We start from the raw sequence: 24,005 nt of genomic DNA on the forward strand, positions 1-24,005 counted from the left end.
AATAACTTAAAAGACCAACAAAATGCTGGCCTTTGTATTTAAAGGTATATAAATCATGGTTCAGCTATACAAAGCCTTGGGTTGATCACACCTTCAGTACTATGAGCATTTCTGGACATTCTGGCAGCTGAGGAAGGATAAACTGGCTTTGTAGAGAGTGCAGAATTACCAGCATGTCACTTGGACTCCAAGTTAAATTACAATGAGAGATGAAACAAATTGTTTTGCCTAGAATTTAGACGGTTATATGGTGATCTGATTGGCGCTTTCAGGATATTAAGCAGATAGATAGGGTAGATGGGGAGAAAGTATTTCTGTTGATTGAGGAGTTTAACAATCAGGGCACAGTCTAAAGGTTAGAGCTTCCAGGAGTAAAATTAGGAAACATTTCTCAACACACAGGGTGATAGAGGTTTGGAACTCTCTTCCACGAGCTGCAATTGATGCTAGATCAAAGACTGATAGGTTTTTGACAGTCAAAGGTATTGAGGGATAAGGGACAAAGTTGGGTAAATGGACTGAGATCATAGATCAGCCAAGATCTCATTGAATGACTGAAAAGGGAGGTTAAATGGCATACTTCTGTTCAGATATAATATTGGTTGTGTGCTTTCTGTAAGTGGAATGGTTATTGAAGGTTGTTTATGATTGAAAAGCTGTGGAGTTGGAAGTGTAACCTACCCACGGGGGCGACAGTAACTAACTTACTGTTAAAACAATACGGTTCATTGGTATTGTGTGCTACTTTCCCACATGGCCGAAGGAAAGCTAACAGACAAATCAGAGCTTTTACAATTTTAAAATTTCTGCATTAATGGTACACGAGCAACAGAAAAGACTTTTCTCTGTAAGTAAGCATTCTTGTTCCATGAATAAGAACGACCAGAGATTTAGGTTAAGGTGTGGAAGAGAAGTAGTGAGTGGTAATGCTAATAGCATTAACAGCAGTACTATTAATATCCCTGCCCTGAATAACGATCCCTTTCAGGCAGTACAGATTATAGAAGTTTCAAATCTCTGTTCTTTGATTTGAGATGTCTCACATTACAACAAAAAAACTTCCCAAATATAAACAGGCCTTTGCTTAACTTAGAACTCCCTCCCTAACAGCACTGTGGCAGTGATTTCACCTTATGGACTGTTCAGGAAAACAGCTCGCCACCATCATCTCAAAGGTAACTGAGAATCAGCAATAAATGCTGGCCTTGCCAGTGACGCCCGCATCCTGTGAATTAATCAACGTTGAGAGTCACAGCTATTCACCGCGGGTAGCAAAGTGAAAGTTGAAATATGGAAGAGGAGGACTGGGAACATCCAGTATTGGTTATGGGGGAGACTAAATTTTGAGGGAATGAGATTTATTTTGTGAAATACAACATGATCAAAAATCCCCCCCCCCACTCAAAACCAGCTGGAACAAGCAGCCAAGCCCAGTCATTTTCCCTGTGGTACTGTTATGCTGTATGGTCTAATGTCTTTAGCTGAAACAAAGGGGGCAGTCTTCTGAATCTCTGGAACATTCCACTGTTTATGACAGGGGATAGAAATGTGCAACAACTGAATTGAGTAAATAATGTATAATATGGTAGTGTTTCATTCGCTGTGCTGTAAATACAGGAGGGTTAATCAACGTCTGTGCTAACCAGGATAGCTTTTGGATCCGGAACCTGAGATTTGTTGGCTTGATCCAAACAGTAAATAATGTGTTTACATTCAAAGTAACCCTCTTACCTCAATTGCATTAAATTGCCTCTTCCCAAGTACAGCTTCCAAGTTCCCTATCCCATTTGGGTGGATGGATATGACTGTGGCTCCTAATTTTCCTCTCATTCAGGCCTATTTACAGTATTATCGCAATGAGCATTTAGGCAGTTTTCTATGATAATGTGAGGCACTCCACTTAGATTTTAAACTGATGCATCTATATCTTCTGAAAGGTTCTGTTGTTTAGGTCAAGAATGATTACTAATTGTATGATGTGCTACTTATGAAATTTATTGTGCAGTGCAAGCAAGGTACCAGGGTACTTATAGTTTGGGGGAAGGGCTGGTAGTGCACAGTTTCAAAATAATCTCTGTTGTAAGACATGAATGTTTTTTGTAACTGTCCTTATTTCCCCAACCTCACTTAGGATACAATATTGTACAATGGTTGTGGATTATAACTGCTGATATCCAAGGTTAAATGTAAAGTATAATAAAAGGTAACACAAGCTATATAATCGGATCAGCAACTATATCTCAACATTTTTGAGAACAATTGCTGTCAACGGAAATTTGTTCGGTACATTAGACCTTTTGTTAATCAGTTTGTTTACTCGAACAGGTCAGAGGTTAATGTTTAACATCAGAGAGATTCTTTATCATGTCAAAATGGCTTTAAAGTGATCTTATAGTGTAGCAACAGTCCTACGGTTGTGTCAGATAGGTTTCTAACTTTGGTTAAACTCTAGCTGTGATTGCAGTGTTGATGCTTCTAATTATATTCGGGCTTTAGCAGTGTTGGTGCTGGTTTGCAATCGCAGGCTCTGTATTTGTGATTATGTAGGATGAGTTGCTACTTTTCATCAGGCATTGTGGCTGTGACTGCAAGGAATTTATAATCAGTCAAATTCTGTAGCTATGATGGTAGATTTGAGTTCTAATCCCGGTCAGGCAACGTCATTGATTGTAGAGTATGCGATTCTAATCTTGATCAAGCTCTTCGAAAGGTTAGGTGGCATCGCATGTGCAGAGTATGATTGCAGTGTCAATGTTGTTGTGATTGTGCAGGGTGTAATTTCATTTCTCAAATTTTGAATGTACTGAACATTCAAAGTGTGTAGTGACTGCTGCCGAGTGGCACTGGCAAACAGGTTGCTGGTAAAATTAAAGGCAGATTATGCAAGAACACACCCCTCCCCCCCACCACCTCTAAGCTCCCCCACCAGAGAGACACGCACCCGACACCCACTTCCTCCCACCCTCCCTGCATGACACTGGGTGTGTCTACACACACCCAGTGTCATGCATATGTGAGCTTTCAGTAAGATTAATTTACAGAGTCGGGAAATTAGCTTTGGAGGGACAAACTGGTGCTATTTGGTTAGGTCTTATTTTGGCTTGAGGAACTGAGAATTGCAATTTCCTGTGTTCCTGTTACTTCCCATCTTTACGGTTGGTTTCATTAATCTGCACCTAGCAGTGCAGAATGAGAGTGTGAGAGAATACAGAAACAGGCACTTGTAAAGGCAAAGGTGGAGTGCAGTTTTATTTAAATGTATTGAAGGACTCGATCATCTTCTCTTAATTGCTTTATTTTAGTTACCTGAAAAGGCAATTCCACATATGTCCATAAACATCTCCTTCCTTCCTTGTTACCAGGTGAAGCCATTCCAGCAGAACAACCACATTGCTGTTGTGCATGGTGGAAATTACTCCTCGTTACCAGAACATAGACTGCGGGCATCAGAGGTCACAGAATGAGTGGACAGCGGGTTGATGTGAAGGTGGTAATGCTGGGAAAGGAGTTTGTGGGAAAGACCAGTCTGGTGGAGAGATATGTGCACAATCGTTTTCTCAATGGCCCATATCAGAATGTGAGTATGATTTAAACTGATGGTGCTGTAGGCAATGTTTAACAGGGTGCATTTACCCCTGAATACGCTGTTTATCTGAGGGAATGTGTGCTACCAGAAATGTTATCAATTTGCTAATTATGCAAAGCAAGTGCCCACTGTGTAGTTGGTTAGTAGCATAGAGAGGAGAAATTAATTAACTTGAGTGAGGAATGGCTGATGGAAAATAATATAGGAAAAGCATAAAGTAATTTACGTAGTTCCATGAAACATATAGAGAAATCTTATTGTAAGTGGACTTCTGAATTTAGCTCAATTCCACAGGTGCACATCAGCTTTGGCAGCCCTGTTGCTGATGGACAAACACTTGATGGATATGTACCCAGTTCCTGTCTGCATTATGCTAATGTAGGTATTTATTCATTTAAAATAAATGAGAAATTTGCTCCATGTATTAACATGCTGCAAATGGCTATCACCTACCAGCATGTAGCTGTGCCTGCATTCGCAAGGACATTGTCAATCATTGGGGAAGGGTTGACGAACCCAAATCGATTATCCAAAACAAAGAAAACAGCAATAAAAAAAAGTTAAACTAAAATGATTGATGGGAAGCACCTTGAGAATATTGGATTGCAAGTCAACAGTTTGTGCTTCCTCAATCAGCAACTTCTGCATACTGTAGAAGTACACCGAGGGAATCAGAGGCGGAACAAAGGAGAAGTTAGTGATGGCGAGGTTAGGATGAATTCTAATAGCACATATGCCACAATATCAAATATTTTCAGTTGTTCGGTGGTGACGTTCACGAGGGGTCATAGGTTCAAGGTGAAGGGGGGGAGGTTTAACACAGATATCAGAAGGACATATTTCACACAGAGGGTCGTGGGGGCCTGGAATGTGTTGCCGGGCAAGGTGGTGGAGGCGGACACACTGGGAACGTTTAAGACTTATCTAGACAGCTATATGAACGGAGTGGGAATGGAGGGATACAAAAGAGTGGTCTAGTTTGGACCAGGGAGCGGCGCGGGCTAATTGTTCCTTGTTTCTCGTTTCAAGGCTTCATTCTATGATCATCTTGCTGGTGCCAGTACAGAGCGAGACTGCGGATAGTTGGGAACCTGTCTCGGGGGCAGGGAATTCATATGGTGTTCGTGGAAGTGGAAATGACTAGGGCTGGGAAGCATTTCCCGATCAGGGCCATTGTGATCTCCTGGACTCGTTTCGATCGCCTCAGGGGGTCGGAGAGGAATTTCCCAGATTTTTTTTCCCCATATTGGCCCTGGGGTTTTTCACTCTGGGTTTTTGCCTCTCCCTGGAGATCACATGGTCTGGAATGGGGGGGTGGGGGTGAGTTAATAGGTTGTAATGAACAAAGCATCGTAGCTGTGAGGGACAGCTCGGTGGATAGGATATTGGTATGTAGATAGGCTGGAAAATTGGGCGGGGATCCTGGATTCAGGATTCAATCCTGGACCGGAGAGCGGCGCGGGCTTGGAGGGCCGAAGGGCCTATTCCTGTGCTGTTTTGTTCTTTGTTCAGAGTTGCAATAACTTTCATTCTGGGCCGCTGTATCCCTTTTCTGGTATGCTAAAGGTTAGTAATTGCAGTGATCATGGTGGTAAATCCAAGGTTCTAACTCCTCAACCCCACCATTCTCCGGTAGCATTTATATGTCAAATAAAGGAAGGTAGGGAAATTATTGCACGGCAATAAGTTGATGATATTTGTGTTTTGTCCGCAATGAAAATGGCTCAGAACCTGACCCATTGCAGAGTTTGTTCCTTTCTCTGGATAGACTCTGTTTATACTGGTGTACTGCGCGGCAGCCTTGCTGTTCCTGAAACCTTCATTAAGCAATGCGCACATGTTAAAACCTGTGCTTGCCTGCTACACGCACTGACCTTGTGATGCCAGTAAAATATTCATAGCAGTGTGAGATTGGAGAGTGCTGCTGGACAAGGTTTTGCTACCAGGATTCAATGTAGCTGGCCTGTGCTGGATTCAGTCCACCCTTAGCTTCCTGCATAATGTAAGTGTTCAGCTTTGAAAATTGAAGAGGCTTCCACCGTGGGAAACCTTGCCAGTCATTACATTTGGAAGCTGGTTGGTATGGCCTCTTGTTCTGTAGTGTAGAGAACTGCAGAGGGTCCCACTGCCCGATACGATGGGACAGCAGGGTGTGTTGGCCTTGCGGCAACTGCCTCAGTACTCAACGCCGACAACTGTCAATCTCCAGATTCAATTCTACAACTCATCAGCTTCATCCTGGACCACAATGTGTTCACCTTCAACAACCAGTTCTTCATCCAGACACACAGAACAACCATGGGGACCAAATTCGCACCTCAATATGCCAACATCTTCATGCACAGGTTCAAACAAGATCTCTTCACCGCACAGGACCTTCAACTGATGTTATACACGAGATACATCGATGACATTTTCTTCCTTTGGACTCATGGTGAACAATCACTGAAACAACTATATGATGACATCAACAAGTTCCATCTCACCATCAGACTCACCATGGACTACTCTCCGGAATCGGTTGCATTCTTGGACACATGCATCTCCATCAAGGACGGTCACCTCAGCACTTCACTGTACCGCAAGCCCACAGATAACCTCATGATGCTCCCCTTCTCCAGCTTCCACCCTAAACACGTTAAAGAAGCCATCCCCTACGGACAAGCCCTCCGTATACACAGGATCTGCTCAGATGAGGAGGAACGCAATAGACACCTCCAGATGCTGAAAGATGCCCTCATAAGAACAGGATATGGCGCTCGACTCATCGATCGACAGTTCTGATGCGCCACAGCACCGACCTCCTCAGAAGACAAACATGGGACACGGCGGACAGAGTACCCTTCGTCGTCAAGTACTTCCCCGGAGAGGAGAAGCTACGACATCTTCTCCGGAGCCTTCAACATGTCATCGTTGAAGACGAACATCTCGCCAAGGCCATCCCCACACCCCCACTTGCCTTCAAACAACTGCACAACCTCAAACAGACCATTGTCCGCAGCAAACTACCCAGGCTTCAGGAGAACAGTGACCACGACACCCCACAACCCTGCCACAGCAACCTCTGGAAGACGTGCCGGATCGTCGACACGGATGCCATCATCTCGTGTGAGAACACCATCCACCAGGTACACGGTACATACTCTTGCAACTTAGCCAACGTTGCTTACCTGATAAGCTGCAGGAAAGGATGTCCCGAGGCATGGTACATTGGGGAGACCATGCAGATGTTATGACAACGGATGAATGAACGCCGCTCGACAATCACTAGGCAGGAGTGTTCTCTTCCTGTTGGGGAACACTTCAGCAGTCACGGACATTCAGCCTCTGATCTTCGGGTAAGCGTTCTCCAAGGTGGCCTTCACGACAACGCAGAATTGCTGAGCAGAAACTGATAGCCAAGTTCCGCACACATGAGGACGGCCTCAACCGGGATCTTGGGTTCATGTCACACTATCTGTAACCCCCACGACTTGCCTGGACTTGCAAAACTCATTAACTGTCCTGGCTGGAGACAATACACATCTCTTTAACCTGTGCTTAACCCTCTCTCCACTCACATTGTCTGTACCTTTTAAGACTTGATTAGCTGTAAAGAATCGCATTCCAACCATTATTTTGTAAATTGAGTTTGTGTTTTTATATGCCCTGTTAGTGAACAGAGCTCCCACTCACCTGATGAAGGAGCAGCGCTCTGAAAGCTTGTGCTACTAAATAGATCTGTTGGACTTTAACCTGGTGTTGTGAGACTTCTTACTCTTCCATTGAAGTCAGAGATATGGAGGAATTTCTTCCCTCAGGGTCGTTAGTCTCAGAATTCTTTTCCATAGGGAGCAGTGGGTCATTAAATATATTCAAGACTGAGTTACAGATTTTTTGATTGACGAGGGCAGCAGGAAAGTTGAGTTAAAACCACTTTCGGATCAGCCATGATCTTACTGAATGGTGGAACAGGTTTGAAGGGCTGAATGGTCCACTCCTGCTCCTGCTATGCACCAATGCCCTTGCGTTCGTATTTTCCGCAATCTTTAGCACAGATTTGAAACTCATTTCACTCTGCAGAGGCCTAGCCCACAAATGTGAGCATGTCCACGGAACAAAACCGTAAGGTTAGGCTGGTTGGAGAAAGCTCTTTGAATTGAGCTCATTTTCTTAGGCACATGGGCATGAGTAGACGCAATGTAGAAGGTTTCTCATGTCAAAACTGTTAGCTTCTTGAAGGAACTGACTTGTGTCCTCAGAGAAAATATCGAATGCTTCATTATAGGTTTTAAAAATCATTTTCAGTGATTTCTTTAAATGGGTTATTTATAGGTGAGGACTGAGTGCTTACTAAAAATACTTATTTTTTTGCTGATCAACCCATTTTCAGTTGTATTAATAAAATTGTGCTAGTTTCACTCTTAAATGCAATTTTAAAACTTTATTCACGTGATGTGGGCATCGTTGGCTGGACCAGCATTTATTGCCCAACCCTGATTGTCCTTGAGCTGAGGCCATTCCCGAGGGCATTTCAGTCAACCACATTGCTGTGGATCTGGAGTCACATGTCGGCCAGACTAGGGAAGGACAGCAGATTTCCTCCCCTAAATTAGTGAACCAGATGGGCTTTTACAATTGACAATGGTTTTATGGTCATCGTGATACTTTCAATTCTGGACTTTTTAAAATTCACTTCAAATTTTTTAACACATGCTGTGATGGGATTGGAATCTGGCTCCCTGGAGCATTACAAAGAACAATACAGCACAGGAACAGGCCCTTCGGCCCTCCAAGCCCGCGCCGGTCCAGGATTGAATCCTGAATCCAGGATCCCCGCCCAATTTTCCAGCCTATCTACATCCTAATATCCTATCCACCGAGCTGTCCCTCACAGCTACGATGCTTTGTTCATCACAACCTATTAACTCACCCCCACCCCCCCCATTTCAGACCATGTGATCTCCAGGGAGAGGCGAAAACCCAGAGTGAAAACCCCAGGGCCAATATGGGGAAAATAAAATCTGGGAAATTCTTCTCCGACCCCCTGAGGCAATCGAAACGAGTCCAGGAGATCACACTGGCCATGAACAGAAAATACTTCCCAACCCTATTCATTTCCACTTCTGCTTTATGAACACCATCTGAATTCCCTGCCCCCGAGACAGGTTCCCAACTATCCGCAGTCTCGCTCTGTACTGGCACCAGCAAGATGATCATAGAATGAAGCCTTGAAACGAGAAACAAAGAACAATTAGCCCGCGACGCTCCCTAGTCCAAACTAGACCACTCTTTTGTATCCCTCCATTCCCATGGGTCTCTGGATTACTAGTCCAATGACAATACCACTACACCACTGCATCAAGCAATACTTTTTAATGGGAAGGGTGAGAAAAAATCCATTGCATTCTGTTAACACCAACTGTTCACTGAAGATTTTACATTTGTAATTATGCACGTTCACTTTATTGTCAACCTAAACTGTGACCAATCTAATTTCGTGCATGGTTTGGACGTAATTTCCTAATTAATTAAATCTGGGGGGACAGTTGGCATGACCTTGTGTTCTGGAGGGTAAGGGGCTGTAATCATTGTGTTTAAATAGAATCTGAGTTACAGTTGTGGAATTTTGGTTCATTTAGGCCAGCAATATCAACACAATCTGGGCTGAATTGACTGAAAAAGTGCAAAACTTTGGAGAATTTAATGTAACTACATTGGAAGCAATTCAGAGAATGTTCACTAGGCTGATTCCTGAGTTGCGGTGGGGCCTATACTCGTTGGATCCTAGAAAAATGACTTCCGACCCACAATGTTTAGTTTCTCCCAACTTGTTTGATTGAAGATTGGAAACTCCAACTTGATGTTTACCCCTCTAAAGTTGCAAAACTCAGCTTTGTCTGTAATTCACACTCAGGATTTCCAGTGTTGGGTGGTGCCGTGGAAGTAAAAAAAATTCAAGAGAAATGGAGAGGAAACAATCGAGCTTTCTCCTATACAGCCTAAATATACCTCACAGAAGCCAAGAAGTGCCTTTTGTTTAGCACCATTTTCAATTAAGGATACCAGTGGTATGGTGAGCTAATGAGTTGTGGGCACATAGCTGCAAATAATGATCTCTACCCTCATTCTCCCTGTGTATGTGGTGCATTGATGTTCCCACATGCTTTATGCAATTAATATTTAACCCAGTTATTTGGTTCTCACAACCATATCTCTGAAAGATTGCAGCCAACACAAGAGTATTCACCAGGCATAAAACAGTTTTGGAAAAGATCAACTGGTTTGGTCTGCTGGTGAGAGAAACCGAGTTAATGTTTTGACTCTTGTATTCACCAGGCATTTTGAACAAATGGCTAAAGAATGTAAGTTATCTATGTTTCAGGGGTTTTCAGGGAACAGACCTATGATTAATTCACAGGTTTCTATTTCAGACGATCGGGGCTGCATTTGTGGCCAAACTCATCCATGTTGGTGAAAAGGCGATCACGCTTGGCATCTGGGTAAGCTGATGTCTTTAGTTCTGAAGTGGTTAGCATATTAGTTATTTTGGAGAGAGGGAGGATTGATTTGTTTTGATTACTGAAACCATTGTTGTGTAGTTCTATTTGATGTGGCTGAGGCTGATTGTGTGGCTGAAGTTGATTGTGTAACCCCACAAGTTACAAATATGCAGGAATGAGTGTTAGTCTAATTCATCACCAGTAAGGATAAATATAACAGGGATTCCCTGAAGGGTTTTTTGGTGAACCTGCAACAAGTTATTGCTCAAATGTACAATTCATCCTCTAGCAATGGAGTTTGCTGATTCATTTTTGCATAAATTACGTAGAATGTACAGCACCAAACAGGCCATTCGAGTCAATTGGTCGATGCCCATTTCTATACTCCACACAAGCTTCCTTTTACCCACTTCGTTGAACCTTATCAGAATATGTTGCTATCTCCTCGCACTTATACAGTTTCCCTTAAATGCTTATTCACCTCGACCACTCCTTTTGGTAGTGAGTTCCATAATTTAACCACTCTGAATGAAGAAGTTCCTCCTCAGTTGATTTATAAGTGACTATATTATATCTATAACCCTTAGTCCTTGCTTCCTGCACAAATGGAAATATTTTCTCTGTCTACCCTGTTAATGACTTTCACTTTTCTAAAGAAAAGAGCCTTGTATGTTTAATCTTTCTTGATAAATATAAGCTCTTAGTTCTGTTGTCATTCTTGTAATTCCTCTTTGCATTTTTGTAGTGCCTCTATATTCTTTCTATAATATGAAGTTCTGAAGTGTCTTGGAAATGCAGGATAAAATATGACACAAATTGCAGAAGGTATCAGGGAATGATTATTCTCTTCTCTCTCTCTCCTCTCCCTCTGCTCCACTCCTCTCAGCCCACTTTTCACTTGAAAGTGGTGAATATTTGGGTATAGTTACACAGGAACCAGAAGGTTTCCTGTAACTTGCCCAGGTGACAAGCCTAGAGAAAAATGTGGAAGTACTTGATTGTTCAAATGTATTAGAGCCAAGTCCAATCCATTTCAACCATGTACTTTGTGGCAGATGCTGCTGGATAGTAATCAAAGTGTGACCTTTGTGTTTCAGTTTTTGGCCATTTTCTCCCCTGTGTAAGATGAGACCAATTTTAATGTTCTCACTAGCACCAAAGGATGGGATAATGCAGCATAAATCATGGATTATTCCTCGGATAATCCTTGTTGATAAAGTTTAGCATGGGTATGCTACTTAGCTACTGGGGAGCACCAATTAAATTGATATAACATACCTGCATCAAGATCAGGTATTATTTCTTAAAGTCTACAAGTCATTATCTGATAGTGGAGCATACTGCTAGCTTTTGTATGGAATTACTTATAATGTGCAGCACAGAAAGAGTCCATTTGACCTAATAAATCTAAATTGATGTCTATATCCTATCCTTCCTCTTTGAATCCTCTCTCCCAGGTGTTTATCTCAGTTATATTCAAATTTTAGAAGGTGCATTTAAGGCTAAGTTTCAGAGTTCAAACCACTTGAGTGTCAGTACCATGGTTTATGGTCTCTTTTGGATTTTATGACTGGATTTCTCTGATGTGATTTTTTGCAAACATCCATTATTTGCACCATTCAATCTTCTGGTCATTTTAATTTCCTTCCTTGACAAAGTAGTGGTTTCAGTGACTGGAGCTGAGAGATAGAGATTGTCCTAAACTCTCTCCTACCAGAAAGACACTCGGGTTTGTTTTGAAACCCTTGGAGAATGCGCAATTTTTATTTAAACAATGCATCTCCCATTCTGTGATTGTATGATAGTCCTCATATTATCTGGACTAGCTGCGCTCTACTCTTTCAAGTGTTCAAGACCATGGAGCCATCTTGCCTACACTGGGCTCTTTACCAGCTTTAGGGGTGTGAGGGGAGTAGCCCTGGAATGATTAGCTGGCATGTCATGCTTCCTTTCTCTCCAACCTCTTTCCAAAGTTGAGAGTACAAGTAGTGGATACATTTTGTTCCCCATCAGGACACTGCAGGATCAGAACGGTACGAATCCATGAGCCGAATCTACTATCGAGGAGCCCGAGCAGCTGTTGTGTGTTTTGGTAAGAAATCTACAATGGTATTACATTTGTGCTGTGTGTAATCTTGTGTGCAGAGTCATAATTTGTAGTGGCCAGTGAGGGACTATTCACCAGAAGAAAGTTCGTGAATCTGATGGTATTGCTGCTGTTCACCATTATAAACATCGTGAATTTAGATTCATGCAGAATCAAACCCTGCTGCAGCTAGGAGCAATGGTTTGCTCTATATTTGTTAAATTCTACCTTCCCATAACATGGCAGAGCTTTAGTACCTGGCTGTAACTTGAGCAGTTCCAATTTTTCTTCAAGTGATTCAAAAAAGGAATTTAAAGAAAGATGTGATGTGAACTGCCCCATAGTGGATAGCCTGAACAGCTTGCGCATGGGAGTCTGACTTAATCCAAAGATGTGGAAATAGTGTGGCAAAGTGGAATGAGGGTAGATCATCAGTCTTGATCATGTTTAATGACGTGGAAAAACTTCAGGGACTAAATTGCTTCCTCGAGCTTCTATTTCTTATGTTCCTATCATACTAATTATCTGACCTACCATGTACAATGTAGCACGGTACAATGTCATACTCTTTTCACTCGTATAGTTATTTAATTGATGAGTAGGGCTGCATTATCCTGGGCCCAAAGCATATTTCCAACACAGCGTCAGAAATTGCATTAGGATCTGATGTACAAAAACATTTCGTAAACTGATGTTTCACAACCTAAAGCATTTGGGAATATTATGAACTCTTCCTTGAAAAGTTATCTCTATTTCTGGAAAATTCATTGGATTATGTGTTTAATGAGCATGACAAAAGATGCTGCCTGTAGTCAACAGAAAAACTTTGTGTGGCCTTGAAGTGGGAAGATTTACTGATCAGCTTCTGTCTAAAGGTGGGAAAGAAAGACAAGGCAAACTAAGTTTTTTTTTTAATATATATATACACACACACACGAGTCTTCAAAATGCGCCTACAATTTTGTTACAGATTGTAATAGAATCTTCCACATTTCTGAAATTCCTTCTATAATGGCTGTGCCCCGTGGCTATTATCTGTAATTATTGAATGGCATTTCTGTCTTCCAGATTTAACTGACAGTAGCAGCTATGCAAGGGCAAGATTCTGGGTGAATGAAGTCCGGAACTGTGAAGAGGTGAGTTTGTTATAATGCAGAGGAACGGGTTTTAACCCTTTACGGAATAGATGGGGCTCAGTTTGTTGTTGGTTTCCAATTGTGAGTCATCGTTTTGAAGTAACTAATTCGTAGTGTGGACTACAATTCTCTCGCTGCTATTCTCGTTTATTCTATCAGAAGTTGGAAGTTATTGCAGTGTGTTAGAATTTCAGGGGTTCAGAATGTGCAATGCAGTTTGCACATCCAGTGGGAATACCAGCCTCTGTTCTACTTTGGGGTTTGTGTAGTGGAGATACTGTGGGCGCTGGGATTTTGATAGGCTTATAGCGTGGGTTATGGAATCGGCTTGTGTTGGGGGTTTATTAGCTGGATTTGCACTGTGGGTTTTGTCTACTTTAGGATTTGGTGACTGTATTTTCATTGCGGGCTGCGGGTGCTGATCTATTTTGAGGTTTGGGTAATGGTTTTGCAATGTGGTTCTAGGTTCTCGTGCGTTTTAGAATTTAGGTTGGCTGACTGACAGCTGGGGTCACTGTGTTTCTTCTCTTTTTAGCATTGCAAAATCTATTTGTGTGGAACCAAGAGTGATCTTGTTCAGAATGATCGCAGTGCACGGGGAGTTGATTACCACGATGTTCAAGATTACACAGATGGTAAAGTCTATTACTTTGCAAGATACTCACCGTAAGAAGTTAATATGCTGCTATTTTGTTCAAGCTGGCAAGGAAAGAATGAATGGAAATATTCCATGCGGATTTTTTCTGAGATTCCCAGTGTGAGTCAGTTTAAAGAAGAAAACAGAATAAATATTTGCGATGGGAAAATTGATCAGGTCAGGCTTGAGTAATGAAGGGGTTAAATTTCCTATCAATCAGAGTTTTTGGGGCAATTTCTTTTGCAGCTCATTTTCTGTGCTGACAGTAAGTCTAGTAACATTTTAGACATTGATAACTTTCCAGTACTTTAAATTGACTAAAAGTGTCTTCTACATAATTTATATCTATTCTAACATCAGCAACTAAGAATTCAATTATTCAGCAGACGTCTTCTCTCAACTGCTATTTAAAGTGTATGTTTGGAAATGTCTGGAAGTTGAACTAATGTTTTATGTGGTATTCTATAATGACCTGGCCTTTCAAAGGAGGAAACATTACCATAATGGTAATAGTTACTGCATCAGTAATCCAGCAGTTTAGACTAATATTCCAAAGATACGAGTTCAAATCCCACCATGGAATTAAATTCAATTAATAAATCTAGAATGAAAAGGTTGTCTCAGCAGTAATATTAATTAAACTAACGGATTGTCATCAAAACCCATCTGGCTCACTCGTGTCATTCAGAAGAGGAAATCTACCATCTTCATTCTGCACAAGAACACCCTTCGTTCCACATGGTGTAGGTGCACCCACAGTGCCCATCAGTTTACATGTGATTCTAGATCCACAGCAATATGATTGATACTTAACTGACCTACCAAACCAGTTAGTTATATCAAACCATGACAGACAAGATTAATAAAAGAAAATAGCAGATGGACCACCTAGTATTAATCTGGCCTCAACATGACAAAGATACACCCTGCCCAGTCAACTCTGCAAAGTCATCCTTACTCTCAGCTGGGGCTTCCGTCAAAATTGGGAGTGTTATTTCACAGACCAGTGAATCAGCAGTCTGACATAATCATACACTCAGAATTATACCTTACAATCCTTAATTCCTTCATCACCTTCCCTGAGTATGTCCTGACCCACCAGCAAGATAGATCCATCAAAGGTAGTTGAGACAGTGAGGTATCCACATTGACTCTGCAGGTCACGAGATCTTATGGCATATGGTCACTGTGGGTGCACCTACACCATGAGGAGCGAAGAGTGTTCTTATGCAGAATGATTGCTGTGTTCAGGGAATTGATTACCACAATATTCAAGATTATACAGATGGTTAAGTCTCTTATTTTGTAAATGACCAAATCAAATTAATATGTTACTTTGAACCAGGCATGGAAGGAGGAAACAAATGAGAATTGTCTGTATTAATTTTTTTTTGCCTTAAATTCTCTGTCTGGATCAGTTTAAAGGAGAATATGGAATGAATATTTCAGATGTTAAAACTGATCTGGTCAGGCTTGAGTGATGAATGGGGTAAGTTTCCCATTAGTGTAGTAGTCAAGAATGTGGCTCATGACCACCATCAAGTAATTAGGGATGGACAAGAAATGCTGGCCTTGCCAGCAATGCTCATGTCCCAAGAATGCTCCCTGCAGTTCAGTGGGTAGGTATAGATGGGATTTTTTCAATACTTTCTGATCCTTTCCTGAGGAGACTAACCCCTGTCAGTAGGACTCATCATAGAAGGAGCTTCATAATTTTGTCCTTGACCCTTCTGTCTCTTTGGTCAGGTATGTATTTTTTTTCTGAATTCTTGCATTTGAATTGAACATTTTTGTTTTAGAGATGCAGCAAGTCGCTGTCAAATTCTGAGCAGCTTAATGAGCATTTTTGTAACCCCAAAGGATGGTTGCAAGTTCAAATGGCAACAAACCTCTGTTACAGCTGCAATATTTTTGATTTAATCTTTGCGATGAGCTGTGATGGGGAGGGGTATTGGGATGTGTGTTGTGTTTAAGTTAAGTCTCCATACTTGTGGTGTTGGGTACAGTACATTTCAATGCTGTGTACCATTGCACATGTCCATGAATCTACTTTAACCTACACACAGGAACTCATCTCTTGTTCACAAGCATCCAAATGTAGAGCGACAAACTTTGCCTAATGTTCTCCTGCCCGAGCCCTGAACTTGCATCTTTCTCTAGTTTCTCTCCCATCTTTCCTCATTCCTTCTGAGCTCATCTTGTCCACGAGACTCACTTCCTATTCTCTCAGTCCTATTCCCACTAAACTGCTGACCACCCAACTTCACCTCCTGGCCCCCATGTTAGCCCATTTGTTAATGCTTTTTCTCTCTCCCACTGTTGTTCATCTCCCTTTTAAATTTGCCATCACCACTCTACTCAAAAAAAAACCCTTGACCTGTCATCCTTGCAAAGCACTACCTCATCTCCAACCTCCCTTTCCTCCGAAGTCCTTCGACGTGTTGCCAACTTCCAAATATCTGCCCACCTTTTTCAGAACTCCATATTTGAATCCCTCCAATCAGGTTTCCGTTCTGCTGTAAACCGAAACGGTTCATTCCGAAGTCACAAGACATCCTGTGTGACTGTGACCGAGGTAAACCTTCCTCCTTGTCTTTCTCGATTGTCTGCAACCTTTGGCACAGTTGACAACACCATTCTCTTCCATGTCCTGTGACTACTCATCCTTATTTTAAATTCCATTCACCCATCCTACTTCCATAATCTCCTCCAGTCCCACAACTCTCCGAGACATGTGCACTCATCTAATTCTGGCTTCTTGAGCATCCCGATTTTAATCACTCCCCCTCCGCCTCTCGACCCCACTCTTCTCCCCCTCTGCCTCTCACCCAAACGTTTATTGCACCGGCTAAGGATTGAATGTGCATGTTCTAGTACAGGAGTAAGTCGACCTTGCATAGAGCCTTGGTGAGATCACACAAGAAGAATTTTTCCTTTGATTTATTGTCACCTGTATTGCGATACAGTGAAAAGTATTGTTTCTTGCGTGCTATTTTGTGTCCTATTTTAGTCTCCTTCCACAAGGAAGAGGATATATTGGCTATAGAGGGACCAGACTAATCCCTGGGGTGGTGGGTCTGTCCTATGAGGAGAGAGTGAGGAGACTGGATCTGTACTTCCCAGAGTTTAGAAGAATGAGAGGTTATCTCATTGAAGTGTACCTAATTTTTACAGGGCTTGATTGGGGATAGTGCAGGAAGATAGTGTTGAGATAGACAATCTGCCATAATCCAGTTAAATGGCAGAACAGGCTTGATGGGCTGAATAGCCTACTCTTCCTATGTTCTACTGTAAGCCTGAAGCTCTGGAATTTCCTCCCTACACCTTACCACTTCTACCTCATTCTCTTCCCTACACCTCTTCACTTGGCTCTCCCCTACTCTGCTTCGCCTCTTGGCCCCACTCTCCTCCCCCTCCGCCCAAACATTTATTGCACTGGCTAGGGATTGAATATGCATGTTCTAGATTAGTATTATCATTCACCATCTCAAATAACTTATCCATTTGGTCAGAATCAAATCTGTTCACCATTTTAACACATCAGGCATATCCTCTCCAATCTGCTGCTCTGTAGAAAATACATCGCACACCTCAATAAAATGTTTCATTTTCTGCAATGTTGACTAACAGATCACTTGAGTGCCTTGTGTCTCTGACCTGATAATTGCTGGGAGCACTGGAAAGGTTTGCAATGTGTATTTTTATTTGACTCTCTGGTTACAGGGGTGATCAGTAAGTTTGCGGACGACACAAAACTGGCAGGACTTGCAGATAGTGAGGAACATTGTCAGAGGCTACAGAAGGATATAGATAGGCTGGAAATTTGGGCAAGGAAATGGCAGATGGAGTTCAATCCTGATAAATGCGAAGTGATGCATTTTGGTGGGAATAATGTAGGGAGGAGCTACACGATAAATGGAAGAACCATAAAGGGTGTAGAGACGCAGAGGGACCTGGGTGTGCAAGTCCACAGATCTTTGAAGGTGACGTCACAGGTGGAGAAGGTGGTGAAGAAGGCATATGGCATGCTTGCCTTTATAGGACGGGGCATAGAGTATAAGAGTTGGGGTCTGATGTTGCAGATGTATAGAACGTTGGTTCGGCCGCATTTGGAATACTGCGTCCAGTTCTGGTCGCCACACTACCAGAAGGACGTGGAGGCTTTGGAGAGAGTACAGAGGAGGTTTACCAGGATGTTGCCTGGTATGGAGGGGCTTGGTTACGAGGAGAGATTGGGGAAACTGGGGTTGTTCTCCTTGGAAAGACGGAGGATGAGGGGAGACTTAATAGAGGTGTATAAAATTATGAAAGGCATAGATAGGGTGAACGGTGGGAAGCTTTTCCCCGGGTCGGTGGTGACGTTCACGAGGGGTCATAGGTTCAAGGTGAAGGGGGGGGAGGTTTAACACAGATATCAGAAGGACATATTTCACACAGAGGGTCGTGGGGGCCTGGAATGTGTTGCCGGGCAAGGTGGTGGAGGCGGACACACTGGGAACGTTTAAGACTTATCTAGACAGCTATATGAACGGAGTGGGAATGGAGGGATACAAAAGAGTGGTCGAGTCTGGACCAGGGAGCGGCGCGGGCTAATTGTTCCTTGTTTCTCGTTTCAAGGCTTCATTCTATGATCATCTTGCTGGTGCCAGTACAGAGCGAGACTGCGGATAGTTGGGAACCTGTCTCGGGGGCAGGGAATTCATATGGTGTTCGTGGAAGTGGAAATGACTAGGGTTGGGAAGCATTTTCCGATCAGGGCCATTGTGATCTCCTGGACTCGTTTCGATCGCCTCAGGGGGTCGGAGAGGAATTTCCCAGATTTTTTTTCCCCATATTGGCCCTGGGGTTTTTCACTCTGGGTTTTTGCCTCTCCCTGGAGATCACATGGTCTGGAATGGGGGGGTGGGGGTGAGTTAATAGGTTGTAATGAACAAAGCATCGTAGCTGTGAGGGACAGCTCGGTGGATAGGATATTGGTATGTAGATAGGCTGGAAAATTGGGCGGGGATCCTGGATTCAGGATTCAATCCTGGACCGGGGAGCGGCGCGGGCTTGGAGGGCCGAAGGGCCTGTTCCTGTGCTGTATTGTTCTTTGTTGTTTGTACAGTGCATATAGAAACAAATCTTGTAATTGTGTATTTCTCATCATCGGAATGTTTCAAAATGTTTACAACCAATTATGAACCGTCATCACTGTTTTGGTGTACCAAATGCCGATTCATCCAGAGCCAGCTGTGAGATGTATTATCAGATCACCTGTTTTGGTGCTGTTTGTTGAGGGAGAAATATTAGTTCAGTGTTTTTATACATCTGAAAGGGCAGACTCGGTATAATAGCTCATTTCAAAAACTGTACGTACACAGCGGAACATTTCCTCTGTACTGCACTGGTGCTGACTGCAAAACCATGAGTTGTCAGCCTAAGCGTGTTCTTGCGTCTTATCTGCATAGAAATGGCCTGTCAAAATTTCCGAATGGTGGCATGTATTTGACTGAACAGTGAGTGTTCTGTGAAAGTAAGAATTTTGATCTGTATCTTCCATTATTATAAAGGCAAAATACTGCTGATGTTGGAATCTGAAACAAAAATGGAAAACGCTGGAAAATCTCAGCAGGTCTGACGGCATCGTCAGCTCTATTCTCGCTCAACAGATGCAGAGATTTTCCAGCATTTTCTGTCTTCCATTGTTATGTTGTTCCTAGGTTAAACTTCAAAGGAATTGTGACATGTATCTCACCAAACTTATTTCCCCCAGTTCAGCATCTTTCTAAATTGATTTCTAAATGTGAGAGGAAGGATAATAGCAAAAATAATGCTCAGGGACCTTTTCAGGTGCAGCTTTACTATGTTTTTTTCAGCACAGGTAAATTAACCTTTATATCCAGGAAGGAAGCATGTCCAATACATTAAGGGCACTATTAGTCTCTGTTTCTGTTACCTTTGCTAATCAATATTTCTTTCAGATAGTTTATAGCCTAAACCACATGTTGACAGCGTTTAACTTACGGAAATTCAATTAGATCCTTCCATAAATCCAGTTAAGCAAATACTAAACAATAGTCTCTGTTCAGCCCTTGGATTTTCGTCTGTTGCCCAGGTACTGAACAGGTAAAAGCACTTAGGAGTGAGCTTGCTTATGGAAATGCTGTTTAATTGTGAGCACAAGGAAAGTGTCTAAGATAGAAGTCCAAAATATAACACAGCATCACTGCATAAACCCATTATCTTGCATGTTTTCTCTTCTTCATGATTTCAGACATTTAGTGAACAGCAAGTTAAGAGTATATTTCTGATTTCTGTTTCATCTGTTTGGATGTTCATCACTGTATCCGTCATGTGCAATGTTTATTTTTCAGAGATCAAAGCCAAGCTGTTTGAAACCTCCAGTAAGACGGGCCAGAATGTTGGTAAGTTTCTATTTTCTATATATTTGTGTGCGTCACACCACAGCTGTCTCATCCACCCGCCCCCCCCCCCCCCCCCCCCTCTGTGAAACATCGTAATAATGTTTTGATGAGCAAAGGAGATGCAATGGGATCTGTAGTGGGAGGTTTTCTAATGGAGTCTTGGAAGAGAATTGGAGGATTTTGTAATCAGACTGCAGTGAGGAGTTGAGTGTAATCTAGAGGAGTTTGAATGCAATGAACCAAAATCTTTTTGTTCTTTTGTTTCAGATGAACTCTTTCAGATAGTAGCAGAAGATTATGTGAATGTAACAGCCTTCCAGGTGATGACAGGTAAATTGATGGGGATTGGGATATCAATAGGCGAGGAGTCTACACGTAGACTATGCAGAAAGCTCTGGACGTTCAGTGTATGAGAGAATGTCTGGGGTATTTACTATGCATGTTTCTATACCTCACGATGTGTATGTTACACTGACCATATGATGTGATCTAGGGTATTTTCTGTATATGAGTGTTAGCATGTGACACGATCTGGGATTCACTGTGTGAGAATTATTACAGCATGGTCTAGGATATTTGCCAACTACAAGTATTAATATATGATGGTGCTTTATTTGAGAGTTAGTATGTGACAAGGTCTGAGGTATTCACTGTATTTTATACTCGTGGATCTTTATGCACTATTTTCTGTTTGTTTTTAGAAGGCGATGCTGTGAACCTGGCTGAGAAGAAGAAACCAACCTACTTCTTTGGCTGTTGCCACCAATAGCACCTGATTTGCAAAGACCCATCTGCCAATATTTTAAGGAGGAATTCTACGCCGATTCACTGGACTGAGACTCCTTGTTCACAAAACTATTTGAATATCATGGTCTTGAGATTTTTCTGAGACTGGATCCAATGTAATGTGACTACTATGGAACTGCATTGTCCAAATGGCAGCCTGACCCTTGAACTGAAGTGACCTTTCTTGCTGGAATACTGCAATCAGCACATCTCTGAACTTGTTGTGGAGACTGTTTCAGGGCAGTCCTTCTCGCACAGCTAAATGTGTATGGCTTTTTATATTTTAGAACCTTGCCAAGATTTTGTGCATGATGTACCTATTTTTTTGCCTTTACTGATTTTGTGATAATTTAATTTTTTTTGTTACCATTGAAAGAAACAGGAGTGTTTACCGCACCACGAAAAGTGCCCTACACCTATTATACGACATTCATGGCACCAAGGTGCCAGGATCCACCTTTCCACATCTATTGGCTATAATATTGCTTTGAACCTTTAGCACAAATGTGCACTATATTTGAGATTTATTTTGAGATTGCTGCTCAGCTGTTTCGCATAGGATGCTATATTACACAACGAACCATATTAGTATTGGACCTCAACTCTCCCTCAGGCCAGTCTTGTAATGACAAGCTGTGTTGAGCAGCTGCTTTCGGTTATTCATGTTCTCTTTTAGCGCATGATTTTCCAAAAATTCTGCAGCAGTATTTCAGAATCAAAATGCTCTGGGTGTTGGATTCTGGTCTTGCTAATGGGAGGGAATTACTTGTAAATTGCTGTCTCAGTAGTATGGCACTGACCAAAACTAGCCAATCACAATATATAGGCAATGCTGCCTGTTTTGTAGAATGCAGGAAAGGAAAATTACCTACTGTGGGGGAAACACTGCACACAGAGTGAGATACCAGGCTGTACTTCAAATGGAGGATGATAATTGCAGCTGAATTTTTGTGCCAGAAAAAAACTGACTTCATAAACCAAGGATGGTCTTCCAATTCAGTTGCTTAGATTCAGAAGTATGGCAATGATGGAAGGTGTGCATCCGCTGAAACTTGTGACCATCTTATCCCAGATGCAAGTTGGCGTAGCCTTTATATGCAAGGGTGATATGATCTCATTGCTATGTAATATGAACCTCATTTCACAGCTAAGAACTACTGTATCATGGGCACTGTGATCCACATGTCGGTTTTAGATACCAATGTTCTCTTGCATTCCAGTTCCTTTCTCCTGATTTAGTTGGTTTGCACAGTGATTTTTAGCATTACAGGCAGCATCTCATCTCATCATCCCAGTACCCATTGGCCATGCAAGTGGTGGCAGCAAATTCAGTAACAGTGAAGCTGTATTAAAGCTATTTGATAGATGAACACTAATTACTTCTATCTGTGATTGCTAGTGCAGGACATATAGCTGTAGGCTCTGTTCCTAACATTCTGATAACATGTAAAGTGGCAAACTTGTTGCTTTGTTACTATAATCCTTGCAGCACCATTAAGTGCAATTTGCATTTCTGATTTTCTCCATTCTGCGCTCTTAATTTCCCATCAGCTACAAGGAAAAGCACCTAACTTTTGATTCTGGACCTTCGATGTAGGCAACATTTCCAGTGCTCTTCCAGTTTGAAGATTCCTAATTTAGCCACTTGACCCGATCACACACCTCAATCTGAAACTTCTTTGCCTGTAACTAGAAAGAGTAATCTGAGTTGAGCTCACCGTGGTGCACAATTTTACATTGGGTAATATAAGATATTAAGAGTTTAAAATTAAATCATGATCTACTTTGGATTAATTTGAATAGAGGCTTTTTGAATTTGGACTGAGTGACTGTAGAGATGTGAAAATATTTAGTTTTGGTTCAAAAATAGATGGTGCTTCCAACACTAAATTAGCTTAATTTTCAAGCATAATGGCAGCTTCATTTGTATAACTGAGTTGAAAATGTCAGGTTCAATAGCTAAAGATTGCTTCTAGTTGAACTCCCATTGGAATGAATTGTGACTTTAACTGGGACCCTCCTCTGCTCTGGACAACCATATATTCCTCAGTATTGAAGAATTTAAAGCTATGCATGTGCAACACTCAGGTCTTGTAATGCATTAAAAGTTCAGAGGTGCAAAGTGATCTTTCAGAAAGACAGGAGAGAATGCTTGAGTTAATGAATATTGGTGTGATTTGCTGAACCAAGGGTGAATGGGTTAGTTCCCACTTAATACAGACCACAGGCATGGATTACAAAAGGTGCAACTGATGGCAAGTTTTAAAGCACTACACTGGAAATATGTTAGCGTCTTTGAAACAACTTTTAGTCTGAGGGAATATTTGCAGGATGATTGCCATGTGCTTGATGCATTCCTGGAATGGTAGATAAGTCATTCTTGCAAGAGGCAATAAGACATTATCTCACTATAGTGAGCACATTTGTTAATCTAAGGGGAACGCTTGTGTGTTTGAGATTCATCTTCAAATACAATATAGCAGCTTAAGATAATTCAGGTGATCTTCTCTACTTTTGTTTCACACGTTGGTGATTTACGGTTACAACCTGGCTCCACGCTCAGAGTATGGATTGTCTAAAGGTTCTGTCACAGCCAGATCCGAGGCGCTGCTTTTTCATCAAGGTCTTATTTATTTTGCACGTGCTAGTGACTGCTGTGCATTGTCGGAACCAAACATTTGGTGCTGTGGAGTCAGTGTATCTGATAATGCGCTGTTCCTCTGTGAATAAACCTTAATAAAGCTGGTTAACTTATATCAGTTGTAAACACTACCACCTGTATTCGTTACTGTCCATTTGGATTTTGTTGAAACTTTTGTTACAAAGGCATTCTATTTTGATTTTAATGTAAGAGTATGATTAAATGCACAAAGCTTCGACATTAT

General features: G+C 41.9%; 1 protein-coding gene across 6 annotated transcripts in view; it reads left to right on the top strand.

Moving 5' to 3' along the window:
• Positions 1-23,999, top strand: part of rab24 (RAB24, member RAS oncogene family) — a 28,045-nt gene extending 4,046 nt beyond the window's left edge. For 4 of the 6 annotated variants that reach the window (XM_078231188.1, XM_078231187.1, XM_078231191.1 and 1 more), the window contains exons 2-9: positions 3,363-3,577; positions 10,000-10,068; positions 12,082-12,160; positions 13,223-13,290; positions 13,826-13,925; positions 20,284-20,334; positions 20,602-20,664; positions 21,036-23,999. In XM_078231188.1, coding sequence (XP_078087314.1) covers positions 3,461-3,577; positions 10,000-10,068; positions 12,082-12,160; positions 13,223-13,290; positions 13,826-13,925; positions 20,284-20,334; positions 20,602-20,664; positions 21,036-21,103 — 615 coding nt within the window. In that variant the 5' untranslated portion in view covers positions 3,363-3,460 and the 3' untranslated portion in view covers positions 21,104-23,999. Of the gene's footprint in view, positions 1-1,110; positions 1,176-3,039; positions 3,236-3,362; positions 3,578-9,999; positions 10,069-12,081; positions 12,161-13,222; positions 13,291-13,825; positions 13,926-20,283; positions 20,335-20,601; positions 20,665-21,035 lie in introns of those variants that run through there. The other 2 variants (XM_078231190.1, XM_078231192.1) reach the window with 2 other exon arrangements.
• The last annotated feature ends 6 nt before the right edge of the window (positions 24,000-24,005 follow it).

This window comes from Mustelus asterias, chromosome 16, assembly GCF_964213995.1.
Source record: "Mustelus asterias chromosome 16, sMusAst1.hap1.1, whole genome shotgun sequence".
In the NCBI taxonomy this organism is placed as follows: Eukaryota; Metazoa; Chordata; class Chondrichthyes; order Carcharhiniformes; family Triakidae; genus Mustelus; species Mustelus asterias.